At 33.4% G+C, this 19,265-nt stretch overlaps 1 protein-coding gene across 3 annotated transcripts in view; it reads right to left on the reverse strand.

The window, feature by feature from the left end:
- CSMD3 (CUB and Sushi multiple domains 3) overlaps window positions 1-19,265 on the reverse strand; it is a 579,207-nt gene that overhangs the window by 221,120 nt on the left and 338,822 nt on the right. For all 3 annotated transcript variants that reach the window (XM_041470732.1, XM_041470731.1, XM_041470730.1), the window contains 4 exons: window positions 18,052-18,190; window positions 13,098-13,285; window positions 10,473-10,661; window positions 1,351-1,467 (listed from right to left, as the gene is read on the reverse strand). In XM_041470732.1, coding sequence (XP_041326666.1) covers window positions 1,351-1,467; window positions 10,473-10,661; window positions 13,098-13,285; window positions 18,052-18,190 — 633 coding nt within the window. The remainder of the gene's footprint in view (window positions 1-1,350; window positions 1,468-10,472; window positions 10,662-13,097; window positions 13,286-18,051; window positions 18,191-19,265) is intronic.

Consider the following 19,265-nt stretch of genomic DNA (forward strand, 5'->3'; position numbering starts at 1 on the left):
AATTCACATCATTTTCTGTCATGTATTACTCCATGAAGCTAAACTCTTATCCAGCTCTTCTACTTGCCTTCAATTCTCAGATTATAAAGCTTGTGCTGTTATCCAGTGACTTCTCAGACAGAGTGCAAGATAAATGACTACAGGTCTAACAGTTTCTTTACAGATTCTTTTAGTCTTTTTTGCTTATCCAGAAGAACAAAAGATGCACAGTCCCTTATATTCCCACAATTCTAAAAGCCATGTATCATAACTAGAGGTAACAAAGGCAAATGTAGCATGTGATGTAGCATCAGTAAGTTCAGGAGGCTTTTTCACTGTGGATATTTAGAATCAAATTACACTGACACAAAGGCATCACTTGGTAATAAGAGAGAATACGGAAAAGCTGGAGCAATAATTTTGAGAGACACACTTCACCACTTTAACGCTTTAAGGAGTTTTAAATGGGACAACCAGTCAGAGTGATTTAACATCTAGATGAGAAACTATCACACTACTTGCACAAAATAGAATAAGGGGATCACAGATCAGCACAGTTCTCTTCGTCTGAAGTCTTATTTTTGTGTTATCAATAACTCTTTCTTAGAGGATTACATCATCAGCATACTTTGTCACATTCGTCATGTCTTCACAGAGAAACTTGATGAAATTCAGAATTGAACTTGCCTTTCTTCTTCTCCCTTTAATTTGTTTTTCTGTATTCTTTCCAGTGCTACCATATAATTCTACTTTTTGTGTTCTTACCAGCTTACTCTCTTTGTATTAAATTTCTCTGATGATATATATCTGTCTCCTTCCCCTAACATTAAATCTTATACCTCTCTAGCTCTTTCCACCCATAGTACAAGAGTCAATCCCATATTTAATATAAAATACCAACACAAACCTAAATGTATGATCCATCTTATCTGGTACCAGAACCCTTTGAAAGCAAGTAGGATACATTATTTATAGGAAACTTTGCTACCTGGAAATACCAGCTTCCATTTGTGTCCTAAGCATTATTTAACCTCTCAGAGAAGAGCTAAAATCACTATTACATCTTTTTTCCTGAAATCTAACTTCAAGAAATAACCACCTTTTCCTTAAAAGCCTTCTGTCCTTTAGCTTCTGTGATCAGCCATTATACAATTCTTTCTAAATGACTTTTTCATGCTGTGGGAAGTATAAGGGCCTAGTCCACTTCAGGAATTCTAGGAATTACTACAAGAAAATTAAATAACCCAAAAATCAGCAATGCAAATCCAAGTGCTTTGGTGCTAACCTAGGTCTCCTTCTAGAGCAGAGAATACTGGACTTACATACTAAAAAAAAAGAAAAAAGTGGAAAAAGAGAAAAGGATTTATTTACCTTTTCCATGGGTAACATCCACAGTCCATGTGCAATTCAGTGAATTTGGATATAGATCAGGATAACCTGGGGATAAAATCGTTCCACTAGGACCTCTAACATCTCCACCACATAAAGCTAGAAACAAAGAAAATAATAACAATAGCAATAATAATAAAAATAATAGAAAACAAACAGATAAGAGAAAATGTGAGAAAACAAACCTAAAAATTTCTGCCTTTAAAATTACTTAAAAGTAGTTACTCAAATGATTTAGCAATTTCAGATATGACTGCAGGCCATTTTTATAGAGGAGAAAAAGAAACACAATCAATTATTAATTAATTTGTGCTTAATATGCATAAGAAAATCAAAATAAATTTTCATTAGCTGGTTTTTTCATGTTTCTGGAGCCTCTCTGAAAATCATTAAGTTCAGCAGAGAGATTAAAGCAGATAACAGAGAGCCAAACAATATCACTTAAACCAAGAAGCCAAGGTTGGTGAGTGAAAATGGTGGATCTTGGCTATTGAAGAATTATTTACTTAAAATATTCGTGCAGGGAAGGTTGACATGATTTTGAGAATACAATTATAATTATTGGTTATGTGTTTATATCTATGATGTTAGTGCTAATGACAGATTCCAATATAAGAATAAGCATTCCTATAGTTTCATTAGCAACTTTATAAAAGTAATTGGTAATTGAGCAATACAAAAATTAAATTACAGTTTGAATTAATGCAAAATACAAAACTTTAGTCATTACAACACTGGCAAAATTGTACAGCTCAATGATTTTCTGTTCCAGAGTTTTTGAAATACAACATTAATCAAGTAATTTTTAGTAAGGAAGAGTCTTAAATTTTAGAATTATCATATATCAATAACAGTTATTAAAATTCAGTACCAAGTTATTACATCAGAGTTCTCTGAATATAGATTATCTCAGAAGGGCATGCATTATAAAACAAATGAGCAGTTCTATTTTTTTTTTCCTCAAGGTTAAAAGCATCTATTCCTTTTATTTTCTTTAGCCTAATTATATGCATTACCAAAATTATTTTGCAGAAATATTTTAGAATAAAAACAGTGAACTATGGTCACCCGTTTCAGGTCAGATAATCTAGACTATTCCAGCAGTTGATTGCAGCTCTCCATAAGAGCAGTCTTTCCAAAGTAATTAACATAAATTCTTCTCATATCTTTAGGAGATGTTAAAGGTCTTCAAAGGCACTTTTGGAGAGATGTAAATGGCAGCTATTTGTCTGTAACTTCAGTTGATACAAATATCAAGCTCTCTTCTTGTTCTGTAAGCGGTCACTCAGCTATTTCTTGCTCATGTCTGTCCTTCCCATCCTGCTGCCACAGCAATGAGGGTGAGTGAAGGAGCGTGTCAAAGGCTGGAGGAGCAATGCCTCTTTCAAAGAGATGCTGCCCCACCTGCCCTCGCAGGTTTAACCTGCTCCTACCCCTCCTGTAACATCAGCAGCAGCTCCCAACACAGCACTCAACAGCGTGACTCATAAAGGGGGGAGAAGCTTGGCCTTTCAGTATGTGCTCAAACATTACATACTTCAGGAGTAAGGTGCAGTGAGTAACTTGCTGCATCATGCTGTTTCTTCTGCTATATCTTGATATTTATGCTGCTTATGGCAATTCTGCTACACTTTGATGGAGTAAATGATTGAAGTTATATTCATTATGCCTTTGTTGTTAATGTTATACATTTGAGAATGAATATAAGGACATGCCACAATCTTCTGCTTGTAGATGTAAATTTGTAACTGATTTGAGAACACAGCAGACAGGGAATTAAAAGAATATCCAGAATGTACCTTCAATCTCACCCTGTACCTAAGCAGACATTTATGTCAATGAAATACATGCATTTTCTTGACATTTTAGTTGCACTGTGGGATGTTTTCATAAAGATCAATGATTTTTCATAATGAGGTTACGGCACTGCATATCATCATTGTGTTCAGGGCACTAAAAGAAGTATACATTTAATAAGCCTTATTTTATAAATCAGAAATGGAATTTTGTCCTATATACTAGGATGAAGGCTGCCCTATCTTGCCTAGCTAAAATTTGTTTGGTCATTCTAACTAACTATATTTCTGTTTTAAACATGCTTACTTGTCTGGGCAGCCTCATAATTGCTTTGTATGTGCTATTTCTCCTGTCAACTTTCTAGCCTTTGTTGGCCTAATTGTATGATAGAAATCTGCAAATCCAGTACCACAGGCTGAAATAAGACATTCTAGGACCACATTTGCCCAATTTCTTCAGTGTTGCCACAGGCAAATAACCTCCTTCCATATTAATTTTCCTCCTCATTTCTCTGATGAAGAGACAGTGAAGGCAAATACTGCCACCTTATCATCTGATATTGCTATATTTAGGCATTAGCAAAATACAGCCAGGGCTTGACAGCATATTATTGGAGCTCCTGATGGTAACTATCTACTTCATCCATTAAATAAAAAATACAGTCAGTTTTTATAATCATGGGCTATAGAACAAATAATATATTTTGCAGGGGGTGTTTGGAAAACATTTCAGGAATGCAAATAGTGACAAAACATCTATGGCATGCCATCAGGCCTTCAGTGTAACTCTATGAAGGCTAGCAGATGGCAAAAAAAGCATCAAGGGAGCAGCCTTTTAGAAAATAAAGCCAAGCTGACAAATCTGAAATAGTAGATGTGCAACTGGCCCTGATAAGATGGCTAACAGCCCAAGCATGTAATATCACTACTAGTATCTGACTGTTTTTCAGAGTGCAAAGGAAAACAGGAGCACACACAAAAATAAGAACAGCAAAGGATAAACACACATATTTCCAAATTCTACCTTTCTTTCACTTGATCTGATTATACCAAGATGGAAGCTAGAAAAGAGTATAAGTAGAATAAATACTTAAGAAAACAACTGAAGTACTACTTTTCATTTCTAATGTGGAAAATAGAACATTATGTTAACACACTAATTAATTTTTTTAATGAAATCAGAGACGTTAAATCAAGACATGCTGCATTACTCTTTTCTAAATAGTGAGAATCAAAATAAAAATAAAATTTTAAAAAACACAAAACAACAAGAACAATGAGAATAAAAGACCAAAAAGTAAAGAGAACAAAATATAAAAGTGGCTGTATGAAATACAGATCAGTACGTGGAAGTATACACCGTAGTGATTAGAAATGACATAACAATTTAAGAAGCAAGTTTTGGATAGCTATGAATGAGTATTCCAATTTAATAATGGACTTCGGTTCAGATGTTCTGCTGAAATAAATTCTTAAATATTGGGTTGATTAGTTACACTCTCTTTTGTTGCAATTGCATTCATTTTGATCAGTAACTTGATCAATCACAAAAAAAATGTGGCAACAAGCAAGCCTAGCTTAGAAAATATATATTTTGAAAATAATTTTTGGCCCAAATTATTTCAGAACCTTTAGTCAGGCTACTCGTGTCTCAGTGGGAGACATGCAGGCCATGCTTCATCCCAAAAATACATTAATAATTGTAATAAAAGCACTTGACTTTTGTCATTCATAGCAAAGTTCCACTTCAGACCATATTTCATGCTACTATAAAACAGTTATAGGAAATCAATCTTGCAATACTAGAAACAGTCTTATAATTTTCAACCTAAATTTATTCATAGTCTATTTTTACCCATTTGATCTTCTGCTAAACTGTCATTATGTTGTATTCCCTCTTGGGGTCTCACTTGGGAAGGCTAGCAAACCATGTAAGAATCTATGATTTTGGATCAGTAATGAGACAGGGGGGTTTTTTTAATCCACTTCAATAAGATATGTTTTCCATCTCTACGACCCTGCATTAACAACTGCAAGTACTTAGCTGTCTTGTCACAGCAGCTATTCTACAGAAACATATTTCTAGGACACTTCACATTAGATAATGACATGTTTTTTTCGTATTTGCTTATTTGTGTTTTCCATTTTATTCTCACATGCCCTCTGTTCTGGTTTTAGCGTGTTTATATTTTGCTGTAGAAGTCAGTTTGTATATTCTCTTCCTGCACAGGGGTCATCCTGTATAGTTAGCTTAACACTTATCCACAGAAAACTCTCTTATTTTTATAACCACCAGGATAACTCAACAACCACTAATTATGTTTGCTGTCATCTGAGATCTACAAATACAATTTACTATCTATTTAAAACTAGTTTGTTTTGATGTGATACAAGTTCAGTCTCAGAGTTAAGAAGAGTATAGTGACATGAAATGTCTAGAAATCTGGATATGAGAGGAAAGGGGTCCCTGTCAGAGAATGAAATATTATAGTTTATGACTGAAATATTATAGTTTATGATTTAAACATTTTCACAAAGGACTTTTAAAACTGTATTACAAAAGCTGCAGAGAAGATCACCACACCCTGAATGGGGCTCTGAGAGGCCCTACACCATTCGCTGATGAAGACAAGTTGAAGTTACAACTCAGGGCTGGCTGGGGACCTTCACAAAACACAAGCCTGATACTTTCAGGGTGGAGACCACAGCGCCAGGGCTATCAGCTACCAGGCTCACACAAACCCTTCGCACCTGAGGGCTGGGGAGAGAGGCTTTGTGTGTGTGTTGGAAAGGCCTCTGGTCAGAGGCAGTGACCGCCCACCCTCCGCTGTGCAGAGAAGCCTGGCTGAGGGGCCTTTCCTCCAGGGAAAATCTTATCTGCAGCAGAGGGGGTTCACAGAATTCACAGAATGACTAGGTTGGAAGAGACCTTAAAGATCATCAAGTCCAACCCATGCCCTAACACCTTGACTAAACCATGGCATGGCCCACCAAAGGGCCCCAAAGGGGTCCCCAGACCCTGCACTAGAACACCAGAGATGATGATGCAACAGACCCTCAGTGTTGCAAGGGACAGTGTCAAACTGGCCCCCTGCAAGGGAGGCACAGGGCATTGCCACCTGCCCAAAGCGTGGATTAACCCACAGAATTCTGCACTCTTCAGCATGGCGCAGTGTGTGGCAGCCATGGGGGAGCCTGACCACTAAGAAGACGAGATGGAGGCGAGCAACGAGATGTATTTGGGACCCTTGGGTGGGTGATATGCTTCCACATGACCCTGTCACTCCCTCCCTCCCTCCCTCCCTCCCTTCCTCCCTTCACTATTAAATAAAACATATCAATTTTTCGGCACCAGCCTCTAACCTCATTTGGTTTTAATCTCATTTTTGGGTATGTTTTGAACCCTCAAAGTTCTTTATGGTTTATACACAGAGACTTCGCTTTCTTTGGTCCTCTGGGTTTAAATCGGATCATAACAGTCCCCATATCCAAAAAAAGAACAGAATATATGAAGAAAATGTATGAGATATTTAGTAAATCAAGAGAAAATAATACTTATAGATAGATACAGATATGTATAAATGGGGGTTTTTTTATGTATTTCAACATAATGTTCCATAGTAATTCACTTTAAAAAAAACCAACCCAAAGTGTTTTACTTTTTTAGCCTGATTGACGATGGTGACATCTGTGAAATTGGCATTTTTCACATTTTCAAATGGTATCACCTAATATTTTCTTATGTAAAGATTTTTCAAGAGACTAGCCATAAATCACCACCCACAACTCAGACACTAACATAAAATGTTAGTGTCAATTTTCTCAGGAAAGATAAAATACTTTTGAGAAGAAGAAAAGTTTTCAGAAAAAAAATAAAACCTCAACTTTTTTCCAGAAGTTCAGTTTGTTTTAAGTACACATAATTGAAAACTGTTTGGTTTTCAGAAGTAATGGGAAGGGAAAACACACAATTATAATTGATTAGTAATAATAATTAGCTTTACATTTGAAGCATCATCAAAGAAGACTAATAACATATGCTAGTTTAGAAAGGACTGCAGAGAAAAAAAAAAAGAAATATCTATTTATATGGAAATATGTTTTTGTATATATAAGTCTAAATAGAAATAGATGTGTGCACAGAGGCCTCATTACATTCATTTGTTTAATTGACTCTAACTTCCAAATAAAAATGTAGTTCTGAGATGATTTTCATTTATTGTGCAATTGAATAATAAAAGTGGCATATAAAATAGACTTTAAAATTATTGAAACAGTGAATTAGAGTTTGAATCTTATATACTGTGCTTCACAGACCAAGTAACTTCAGCATTTGTCTTCCCTAATTACAGAAAATGTAATGTATCTTAAAATGGGATGTAGTTCAGTAGGGGTAAATAAATAAGGATATGAACATCAAATTAGCATACTGAGCTTCAAGAAATAAACCTTGGACTTGAGTAATATTACACAAGAGATTAATTTAATATAAACTAGTGTAGCCTAGATTACTCACAATATAAACTTGCATTTTGACCTTCTTATTTAAATCTAAAATAGACCAGATATGCTTTCCATTTCCAATTCTGGCCTCTACTTCACTAAGTATTTGAAGCAGGTTTTTAACAGCTGTGTTTTAATGGAATTATTATTTTTATTTTAGAGATGTCAACAGAAAGAACATAACACCTCTGCATGATTCCCTGAATACATTCCTCATATACTGCATGTCATATTTGCTAATTCATTTGGACATCTAGGGGTTTCCAATATAAACATTAAAGGTTTTTTTATCTTGCTTGAATTATTTTCATTCTATTTAATCATTTTCTTAAGTAAATTAAGATCAGGGGAAATTACAATATTTTTAATTCAAAAAATGAAAAAGAATTATCTATTAGCCTTAAATTTAATGTTATGATGAAGGGAATAAAGAGCACTTTATACTCTTAAGTAGATATCTAACTTTTACATTCTTTTTCCTGTAATTTTTGATGGGATTACTACAGGAATTAATATACTGAGTAGAATAGTGTTCCTCACATATATTCTAAGCTCAAAAGCAAAATTCTCTTATAGTATTCATATAGAAAGGACATTTTAAAATATAATTTGGTTTTTTTAGTTAAGCACTGTGTGGTGATTACAGTTAAGAAATTCTAGGCTTTCCAGACACATAGGTAAAATTGAATCATATGTAGTTGGTATATGGGAATGGTATAGATGCAATACAAGCAGTGTTTTCTCAGCAAATGCATTACCATCTATTTTGGCTCTTTCTTTATCCGTGCGACATCAAACACATAATGAAATATTTAGTTTGCACTCCTTGAAAAAACAGAATTTCAGTCAACACCATATTCCACTTTGAGGAAGAACTTGCTTTAAGAATTCTAAAATTTTCCATCTTATAGTCATTTCTCCAAACCACACCCACTCATGAGCTGCCATAACCTATCTGCACAATTACCATGGTCTGTCTCCACATCACTACACGATGTAATTATAAAAAAAAGAGATGCAGTTATCAAAAGAACAATCAAAAAATAACTTGTCTCTTCAGAAACCATCAGAGTAACATTTTGAATGCACAGTAATAGTAACTGATGTGTTTATTAGTGGTATGATTAATACAAACCCATACTTGTAATTTATGCAAAGAACAGCCCATTTAGCAAATTCCCTTTTTTTGCCTGGGGTACAAGGACTCCAGATTGTTTTAACAGAGAAGAAATTCATGGAAATGGAAATTACATCAACCATAAGCTGATTACAGTTAGTAGAATAAATGTACTCAATCCTACCTTTACAACATATTTATTGAATGGAAAATCACCATTTAGCAATGTGTTCTGGAGAAAAAGAAACCTCATTTACCTAATGAATTGCATACTAGTTCAGCATCTTTAGAAAGAAATTGATCATAATATGTAAGCTTATTTCACAACAGAGCACAGTATTCATAGGGAGTGTGCTTATTTGTTTGTTTTACATGGTTAGCATCTAGGGCCTATCACCACTAGAAAACACATCCTAGTTTTGTGGTCTGTGCAGCAAAATATAGTCCCCTTGACTGCAAATTGTGGGAACCCTGCAATTCTTCATTGCAAGAACCTAACTGAGATGTAGAATCTTTTAGAAAGTGGGCTTGCAGAACTAAAGAGGGCTATTTTCAGCAAAGTGATTATTCACATCCCTTTCTACTACCACAGATTTTGAGTATTATCATATACTGACGTCTTCAACTTTCTGAACATAAAATCCCTAAGCATTCTCAAGTAAACAATCTGAAGGCCAACGAAGTCTCTACCATTTTCTAAAGAAAGTCACGCAGTGGGAATGAATAGTCTTCCATATGGCAATTCACACATGATTCAATGAGCTTCTTCATCAGTCTTCATTCAGATCTTTCTCTTTCAAAATTTGTGTCCTGAGACACTAAGAACTTTGTTAGAAAAGATACAGTATCATGTACATTCTGTAGCTCATATAAGGTCAGGAGACTTTCTCTGGTTAAACAGTAACTTAGAATTAAATGGTTATATAATTCCTGAGAACATTTTTAACATCAAACACATGCACCATACTGCAAGATGGGAAACTGTTTTAAGTAAATATCTCAAATAATGTAACTGAATGAACATTACAATCCACTTTCTTAATAGTACATATAAATGATATGACCCCAACTGGGAAAGCATTAAAATGAACAATTCAGATTACAAGAGCTGACTAAAAATGTTAGATGATTTTTTAATTTAAAGATATGGTGGAAACCACTTTTGTCTGGTTTAGTAATCACCAGATATAATGTGGTCCTAATATATTTCTACAGTGATTGAAGGGTGTGAAGTTCTGTTAACAAGCTATAAACAGAGTGATCAGCATGAAACAGGAGAAAATGAAGTTTTTGAGTCAGGTGCAAATGAACTTAATTTCATGGTTTTTATGTCAGCAATCTGTGTCCATAGATGGATACCCAAACACAAATATTTTTAAGCTGTAATAAATGCTTTACAACCATATATACACAAAGATTGCAATCAGTTAGCTCACAGTTACCTAAATTCAGATAGACATACCTTCAGTAATCTGCAGGATTAAATAGCTATATATCATTCTCTGTTTCATATGTCTCATCATGGAGATATATGGCATTTATTTCCTCTAACTATTCTTTTTCTTTCCTAAAAACATAGGTTTTACCATAATACCATAGGCTCTGGCATCTAATTCATTTTGACTAATAATAGTTTGGCAAAACTTGTATATCTTAAAGTACTCTGTATTAAATCTGTTCATGCTTACCATCACAAGTTGGGAGTGGGTGACTCCACCAGTGATTTTTTTCACATAGTAAAGGCTCCTCATGACTGAGCCTATAACCTGGATCACAACTAAATGAGACAGTGGAACCTATAGAAAAGTCATGTCCATAACGACGTCCATGCACTGGTATGCCAGGATCCAAGCAAGAGTAAGTATTAACAGTTACACCTAGATTAAAAAAATTAAAAGAAAAAAAAAAAAAAGGAAAGAAAATAATTAAACAAAGGACCTATAGATTTTTTAAAAAATCAGTAATTTGGTTGTGATGGTTGTGAGGTGAAGGCTTCATTATCTCACATTTACAGTGAATTATCTCTCCACTATTCTTTTCCATGTTACCATTAAGAGATACGATGGATCACAGTTTGAATCCTGCCATTGTTGCAGAGAAAAATAAGAAAAATATCCCATAGTTTACAGGATATTTATTTTGATCCTATCTTAGTAACATTAAATGATTTTGTACCTGATGCTGATATTAAAAAGCTTTGATGATCACTCAAAATTCTGATTTTCAGCCTTTATTTTTTCCTGATCAAAATTTGCCAGCATAGCTGAAATTGTTTATATTTCTTCTGATATTTGTATTTTAAATATTTACATAGATCAATTATTTACAAAAATCATATTCATACCTAGTGTTATTTGATATATGAGACATTGAGAAGATAAAGACTAGCAGAAAAGAATAAAGAGACGTTGACTTTATAAAGGGATTTCAATGTGTGCTAAAAAATTAAACATTTTAGATCATTTCCCAGTGAGATGTTCATATATAAAGCTCATACAAAGAAGTTCATTATAAAATAATGCTGAAAAAAACTCAACCCTCTACAGATAACACTGAAGTTAGTAAATTACTAGAAGTATTCAGTGCAAGATTTTAATGGGTGTTATTACTTTTATTCCTACATAGAAGTCATAAAAAATCCTTCATTACAAAGAAATTTCTATTGTGGAAAGATATAACTAGCATAAAAGTTACAAATATATAAAAGATCTTAGCTTTCAATACAATATTTGAAGGGAGAAGAAGTGATGAAAAGGAGACCAGTGGTCATTATGATTTGTGTTCCCAAAAAGGAAAACAGAACTGGATTGTACTGGATAATGCAAGATGAGAAACCAGTAAGAATTAAGCAAAAATAAAATGAATACTAGACTTCTGTGTATAAACATGGGCTATGAAACAGAAAATACTGAAAATTGTTTATTTTGTGTACAAGTGGTAAGAATATATATTTTCCATGCTCTCTGATAGTATAAATTTAGATTTTTTTCTCCACTAGTGTAGAGAACAGTGGGGTGTGGATCAGTTTTACAAAAAATAGGATGAAATTCAAGAATTTATTTATGAAGAAATTTTAGGTTTCCTTTCCAACTTAATTTAATTGAAACTGTTTATTATTTGTAATAAGTGCAGATTTCCTCTTTTTGCTGTTCACATTCCCAAAGTGTAATTTCTACCATTTAACATTATTCATTCTTTCTAGAAATTTAGATTCTTTGTTGGCAATCTTAATGTAGTGTTCTTGATGTGTTAGGATACCCTTCCTTCAAACTTCAGAATGGATGAAAACCTAACAAAATCAGCACTTTTTCATAATGCAGAAGATTATAAAAATAGACATTTGTGGGTGAATGCTAGGACAGGTAATAATTTTGGTATTATAAGAGACTTTTTTTCGATAAACAACCTGAATTTAACATTCACTGGAATTCATATTAATCCAAATTTTATCTGGCAATATCTCCCCTATGCATATTAGTTTTAGTACCCTTATTGTGGCCAGGAATAGTGAAAATTGCAAAAAATAATGTCAAAAATTTTTTAAGAACATCTGGAAATTTTTGGTGATAATTCCAACAAGTAGAAGTACAAGCAGCATGTCAATGACCTTTACTAAGCAAATAAGATAGTGATTACAGTCAAAATATTATTTCTCATATATGTAAGAATTATTAGAACAGAAGTTATATTTAGAAGACAAAATGTAAATTGAATTATAGTATTTCAACATAGGAATTTTAGTAATTCATGAAGTATGAAATCTTACAGATACTTTCTGCAACACAGTTTATATTACTATAGTAAGGACAAAACAATATTTCTATGTCAACAAAAAGTCATATAGGCAAGTTTTTAGAATCCTAAAAATCCATAATCAACCAATTCCATTTCTTGATTTTCAGGTCATTATGAAAACTACATTTTCTCATACCTTCAGTTAGGGCTGCAGATACATCAACCAGAACACTAATTCAGTTTTTTTCTTAGTTTTTCATAATCTTCCTGATCTCATGCCATTTTTCAGGCACAAAAATACATTGTATAAAATATAAGAATATTAAGACATAAAAGCAGCCTCCAGAAAAAAGGCATTTGCTTCTCATTCTCATATTTTGATTCTTAAAACACAGAGCAGTACCTCAATGACATTAAATATAAATAAAATTATTGGTCATCTCTTTTGCAGTTTAACATTACTAAATCTTTCTCAGATTGGGAAATAACAGGAATTTAGCCAAGATGACATCTGTACATGACTAGTGTAAGCACTGAGGGGGAGGGGAGACCAAACAATACAACACAGAAGCACTTACTTTCATAGTGAATTTTGAATCCATTGTTAGAACGACTGTTATCAGTTGTAAAGAGAAGATACATGAAATTGCTACTGCTAAACAGAAACTGTGGGACCTGTGTACCATTGTAAGAACCCAGAAGTGGAGATAATAGGTTTGGTCCATCATGAACTTCCAAAACATCATAATTCAGTTCAGTCTGAAATCTGGAATTGTAGAAACACAGAAGCACAAATGTAAGAGACAATTAAAATAAATTCAGTAAAACCATGTTTTTTAAACTATGCATCTTTGCTGAAAATATTTTTTCTCCACATATCTATTTTTCAATACCATTGCAATAATATTATCCTGTATAATTTCTACAATAATAAAATTTCAAGTTAGTTCCTTAGAAAAATAAGAAATAAATTTAAACTCCTTGAACTGGTTTGTATGGCAGGAAACAAAAGGTAGAAACAGTTTGTTAATAAATATTACTTGCATATGCTATTTCATAGTAATATTATTTTTCCTTTTTGAGTAATTAATTAAATTATATGGAGGGCATGTTGATGCATTTGCCAAAAATATCAAGGTACTTTGTATCATCAATGGCTCACACTTTTGAGTTCCTACCTTACAATCATCTATAAGCAGGGATAGAATTACTTGACCCTTGACTCCAGTGGCTTTCTGCCAGCTGAGACTCAGTCCAAGGTAGTGACAGAAGTTATCTGAAGAAAAACCCACAACTAAAAATCCTTTTTAGAAAGCACTAAATACAGTATGTGTGCTCTCCCTGTCAAGGAAAAGCTGAGTGTGATAGTGCTGCTAGATATCTCCTTGCTTGTCTTCTTTTAGATGGCATCAGCAATTCCAAACACCTGTTTGGTATTTTGACAGTGGTTTATCTCTGTCTTGCTATGACAGACTTTGGATCAATCATAATGCTTTATAATGGACTCTGATGGATTACTGAAAAACCTTTCCAGAATTAAAAAGCAACAATTAACAGCAGGATCTTACAATGACCCTTAGATAGTCTTAATTCTTGCTTTGATTTACTTAGACGCCTAATTCAGCTTTGTAAAATCCATTCAAAGAACTGTGTGAGTAAAGCCAGTGTACTGAGGAACTCGATATTTCACTATTTATGTCCCATGAGTCCGAGCCGAAAGATCTAAAGGAGTCTGGCAAAAGACAAGAAGAAAAATTAAACCTACAAAACATGTATTTTCTTTTATTGCTGTTCTGCTCCCACTAATAACATATAAAAGAGCATGGAACTCAAGTGATAGGGAGTTACAGAAATGAAGTGGGATAATCCTAGAAGCAGGAAGACTGAAATTTTTGGGTTTTGTTTGCTCCCCCAGTAACTCATAATGACATCCTGAAAGCTACTAGGCAATAACTTGCTCTTTCCTATATTTTCTTCTTTTTTTCTTTTTTTTCTTTTTTTTTTTTTTTTTTTTTTTTTCAGGCCCATACAACACAGGAGAAATCTTGGAAAGAGATCATTTAGTCTTGCTCAACTTTCTTAGCACCTATATCAAAAGCATACTTGAGACAGAAGGCGTAAAAAGCTGTGGATCTTATAAATGTAATGTAACTCCCAGGCCACTCAAGTCAAGTTGAAATTAAGTTGAATCTCCAAAGACATAAAGGAAATCCTCTCAAAACTACTTAAGACTATAGCACGAATATTAGAAAAACATGAAGATGAAAAAAAGTAATAATCACCCATGAAAGAAAATGTAAAAACTATTTTTAAGTGAGATGAATTGAAACAAATTTGAAGAGGGCATTATATTCAATGCTTTTGCTTGGTCATTTAGCTTAAAAACTGGTCAATTTAAATTTCATTTATAAATCTCATGCTTATATCAGTTTTTCCTTCAATATCTTTTCCCTTGATGCTCAACATGTCTGCTGTATTTACACGAATTTTTCCCTCTGGTGTAAGAAAACAATAGGGGCTTTTAGGAAACTGAATAAAAAACCCTGTGTTCATGCAAGACCCTTCCAATGTTCTTTCCTACTTAATTGATCATTATTGTTAAATTAACCTGGACATCTTAATTGCTATGTCACATCTAATCTCATGAAGGACTCACAAGCAGACAGGAGTGAAAAAAGTTTTAACACAGGAGATCCCATATACACTTTTTTAGGAGGACTTATTTGAATAGATAAAGGTGCCTGAATATTTATAACACACATCTTTTTTTCTAAGAGACACCCTTATCAAGTCATTGCCGTGTCAGGATTTCCTACTGCACAGTAAATGCTCAATAGACAAATGTGACTAGTACTCCAATCAGTAGTTTGCTATCAGCATCTCTCACATTTAAATACTTGTAATTAGGCTTCATGATAAACACTTCATTACAATCAAGAATGGCATTGCCATTTCTCACTTCTGTCATTTCAATTGAGCCTAAAAAGAGACTGATTTATAACAAAATATCAACAGATTATCTATCTTATCTGTGCTTGTAGAATAGGAATAAACATTTTAAAAAATACATGCACAATCATATAACAATATATGAAAAAGTTATTTTTTACATGCCAAAACCACAAAGTTAATAGTTATTTTTATTTGATTTGTCTGTAGCTCTCCTTCTTTTCTCATGTCTCTGTCTCCTTGGCACAGGAATTCTTTAGCATGCAGTCATGGAATGCAGTATCTCACTCCTATCCAATGTGGTAAGAGAGAAGATATAGGAAGGTAGGAAAACTAAAAGGAAACTACTCTGCAAGTGGGAAACTTGGAAAAGCCAAAAATTATTTAAAAGTTATAGACATGTACAACATGTCTTTAAATCTTTGTCCCTGACCAAGAAATTCAAAATCTTTCAAACAACCACACATATTGTGGAAGTTTTGGTGTTTGCACTGATAAAGGCTATAAACAGTACGTGTGTTTCTCAGGACAAAGGCAAAGAAATGGGCAAAATATGAGAGGATTTTTTTTATTCATATAGAAAAGTCATTTGGCTATAGTTTTAAAACTGTATATTTCAACAAAATTATCATTTTCTCTTAAGAATGTGCAGCTGAAAATTTGCAAGCAGAAGCAGCAGAACAAGGGTAGCCAAGACTAGGAGGAGCCTTTAAAAAGCTAATGCGTAAATTACCCAGAAGGCAAATTTAAACTATGTGAAAAATAATAATGTCTAAGTAAATAACATAACAATAGTTTACAAAATGTTGTCTTTCATTGCAGTATAAAGTTTTATTCCATCATTTAATTTATAGAATAACTTTTTCTTTGCATCCAGACACATAACTATATATATCTACGTGCATCTGTGTGACCATACATAGATGTATTTTTAAGTCTACTTCTGCACAGAGATACGTAAGAGCACACATTTATCTGCAAGTAGGGCCGCTCTGGATTGCTGCATCTGAGCAATATGTGTACCACACCAATTCTGACAAGTGACAAGAGTGTCAAAAATGAGCAGCAATGGGAAAAAAAGTGTGATAAAGAGGATAGAAACTTTCTCTGTGATCCAAAGAGACCACATCTTGTTCTTTTTTGATATTTCTTACAAGAGTAATAGAGGTTGTGCAATTTTATGACAAGGCATTAATGTATTACAAACAAAAAGTATGCAAGAGAGTGTCAGATTTAGTAAAACTCAGGTGCAAAGAAAGAAAATGCAGCTGGCACTGTATTTTGCAAATATAAAGGCAAATGCTTTTTATTTTTAAATGCCTGTCCATGTCAAATATGTCATTTAAATGAATTGCTGAATTAAAAATCAACTATTTGAAATTATAATTTTATTTTCAAAAACTTAACAGAAGTTTCAGCAGGAGGGAGTTATTCAATTTTTTATTGTATTCTAATTGGTCAAAATTTGGTAAATCATTATTTTAAGTGATATACTAGTGATTTTGCAAAACTAGATTTCATGTGATGGTAAGGAGAGAAAATAAGTGAAGTGTACATACTACCTGTCCTTTGATTGTTTATATTGTCCCATGAACACTATTATAAAGTAACTTATAATACTAAAATAAAGGTTTTAAAAATCTTATCACAATGACAAATTTTGCAAAGAGAATATGAATTTTATCCCTTGCTAAAAAACCTTTTGAATTGCATTAAAATTAAGAAATACCTTCTTTTAAGTCAAGTGTGAGCAGGCCTAGTCAAAACATGCTGCATAAATATCAACTGAAAAGTACTTGTATGATATTTTTACACTATAATTCTCATCATCAATGTCACTTTTTTACTGGATTGTCATCTAATTTGTTTAAACATTTACAATTAAAAATCATCTAAAACATAAGAAGAATAGCATTTTTATTGCATTTTTTGTCTAGTTTTCTGACAAAGAGTTCAAATTAAATGCCAACATCTTGCTACCATGAGAAATGTAAGGTGCTTCAGCACATTTCAATCCTTTGAATAAGGCAGGCACCTTAGTAACAGACATCAGCCTAGGAAAAGTGGAATGGTGCAGTAATTTGGGGACACTGGAACTCCATCCTGAGAGGACACAGTCCTTTCACAACAATAGTTCAGCCGATATGATAATTAAATATTCAGAGTGGGGAAAATTATGACTGCATTTAATTTAGTTTTCTCAGCTGACTCAGATTTTCAGAGTTGAAGATTATGTGATTTTGAGAGGAAAAAAAAGAACTTAGCAATTATAATTCATCACAGCAATATAGTTAAAAGCAAATGAAACATACTAATATTTAAAAACAGACAACATTTTTTACTGGGCTAGACAGGCTTAAATATGGGTAAGAGGGTAGAAATTTCAAAAGTTTTTCAGCATATCAAAGTAGAAATTACACTGAAGATAATATCTGTGCTCTGAAGGAGTTTCCCAAAGTCCTATGTGATAATAAAATTGCTTGGTTTTAGAGATAATGCAAATTAATGTTATGATAAAAGTAATAACTCCTGTTTCCTGGTAAAAAATGGAAAACAAGAAGTAAGAAAAACATTAGCCAAGACCTTTCGAATGTAATTTTGATAGAGTGTCCAGGTTCAGCTTCTATCACCCACTCACAATTCAAGGAATCTTTATAATACCCTGGCCAGCCTGGAGAGAGGATTACTCCACTTGGAGATGAAAAATGCCCACCACATGGAGCTAAAAATGAAACAAAGAGAAAGGTAAATAGTACAGATTTATTAGGTGCAATTCATATTTACCAATTTCAATATAGGACAATTAGAATGAACAAATATTGAAAATCCAGTTGCAGGAAGATGAAGTAGCTTCAAAACTGACAGGCTCTGTGATGTTCAGAATTAGATGGAGATAACTGAATTAAGACCTTAAAAACATTAAATAAACTGTTCAACAATTCTGAAAAAAAGTTTTCTCCCTACTGTGTTCTTATGTGTATAATACATTTTCTGCATTAAATAACATAAACAAAACACAGTCTCTACAAAGTATCATTATTTTTGCTTTAAATTGTGCGTAGAGAGACTTGAAAAACTTGCTAAAGTTCCAGCTGAGTTTAAAGCTAGAAATCAGTGAACTGTTATTTTAAGTTTGACATCATGGAATTCACTGTCATACCACATACATTTTTCTTGGCATGCTAGCAGTTCAAATTCCTCATTCATGAAAAAGAAATACTTACCATTCTTACAAGATCACTTGATATTTTTTAATTGAAAAATATATATAAATATTACAATATATACTTCTGCAAGCAGTACTCATGTAGAGGGGAGAGATCACCTGCTTCAGCCTGCTCAACAGTTTGCCTTATCCATCCCAGGATACCACTGTCCTTTGCATCAAGGACACATGTTTAACTTGGTGTCCATGAGACCACCCAAGGCCTTTTCCACTTAGACAGAGCAGAAGCATGTTACTTTGCAGGAAGAGAAGGCTGCACTATAGAGTTTAATAACACCATGGTTCCAGGGGCCTTCATGCATACAAGGCTACTCCAAAAAAACGCAAAATAACAAAAAAACACCCAACTGTGTCACAGTTAGTGTCACAGTTAACCGTGCATATCACTGTACATCGCGAAGAAATTGGAAAGGTCTTACTGTTCCGTTAACAAGCTAGTGTCTCTGCTAAAATAGTGTAAAATATACAACATTTTCTGACAAAAATATGGCTATTTATTAAATTTCTGTTTGTGGTTATTTCACCAAGCAGAGCCTGCAAAACATTTTGGTTGTTCATTTCGACAAAGTAG

The sequence above is a fragment of the Pyrgilauda ruficollis genome, unplaced genomic scaffold (assembly GCF_017590135.1).
Source record: "Pyrgilauda ruficollis isolate IOZ18807 unplaced genomic scaffold, ASM1759013v1 scaffold25, whole genome shotgun sequence".
NCBI classification, from domain to species: Eukaryota; Metazoa; Chordata; class Aves; order Passeriformes; family Passeridae; genus Pyrgilauda; species Pyrgilauda ruficollis.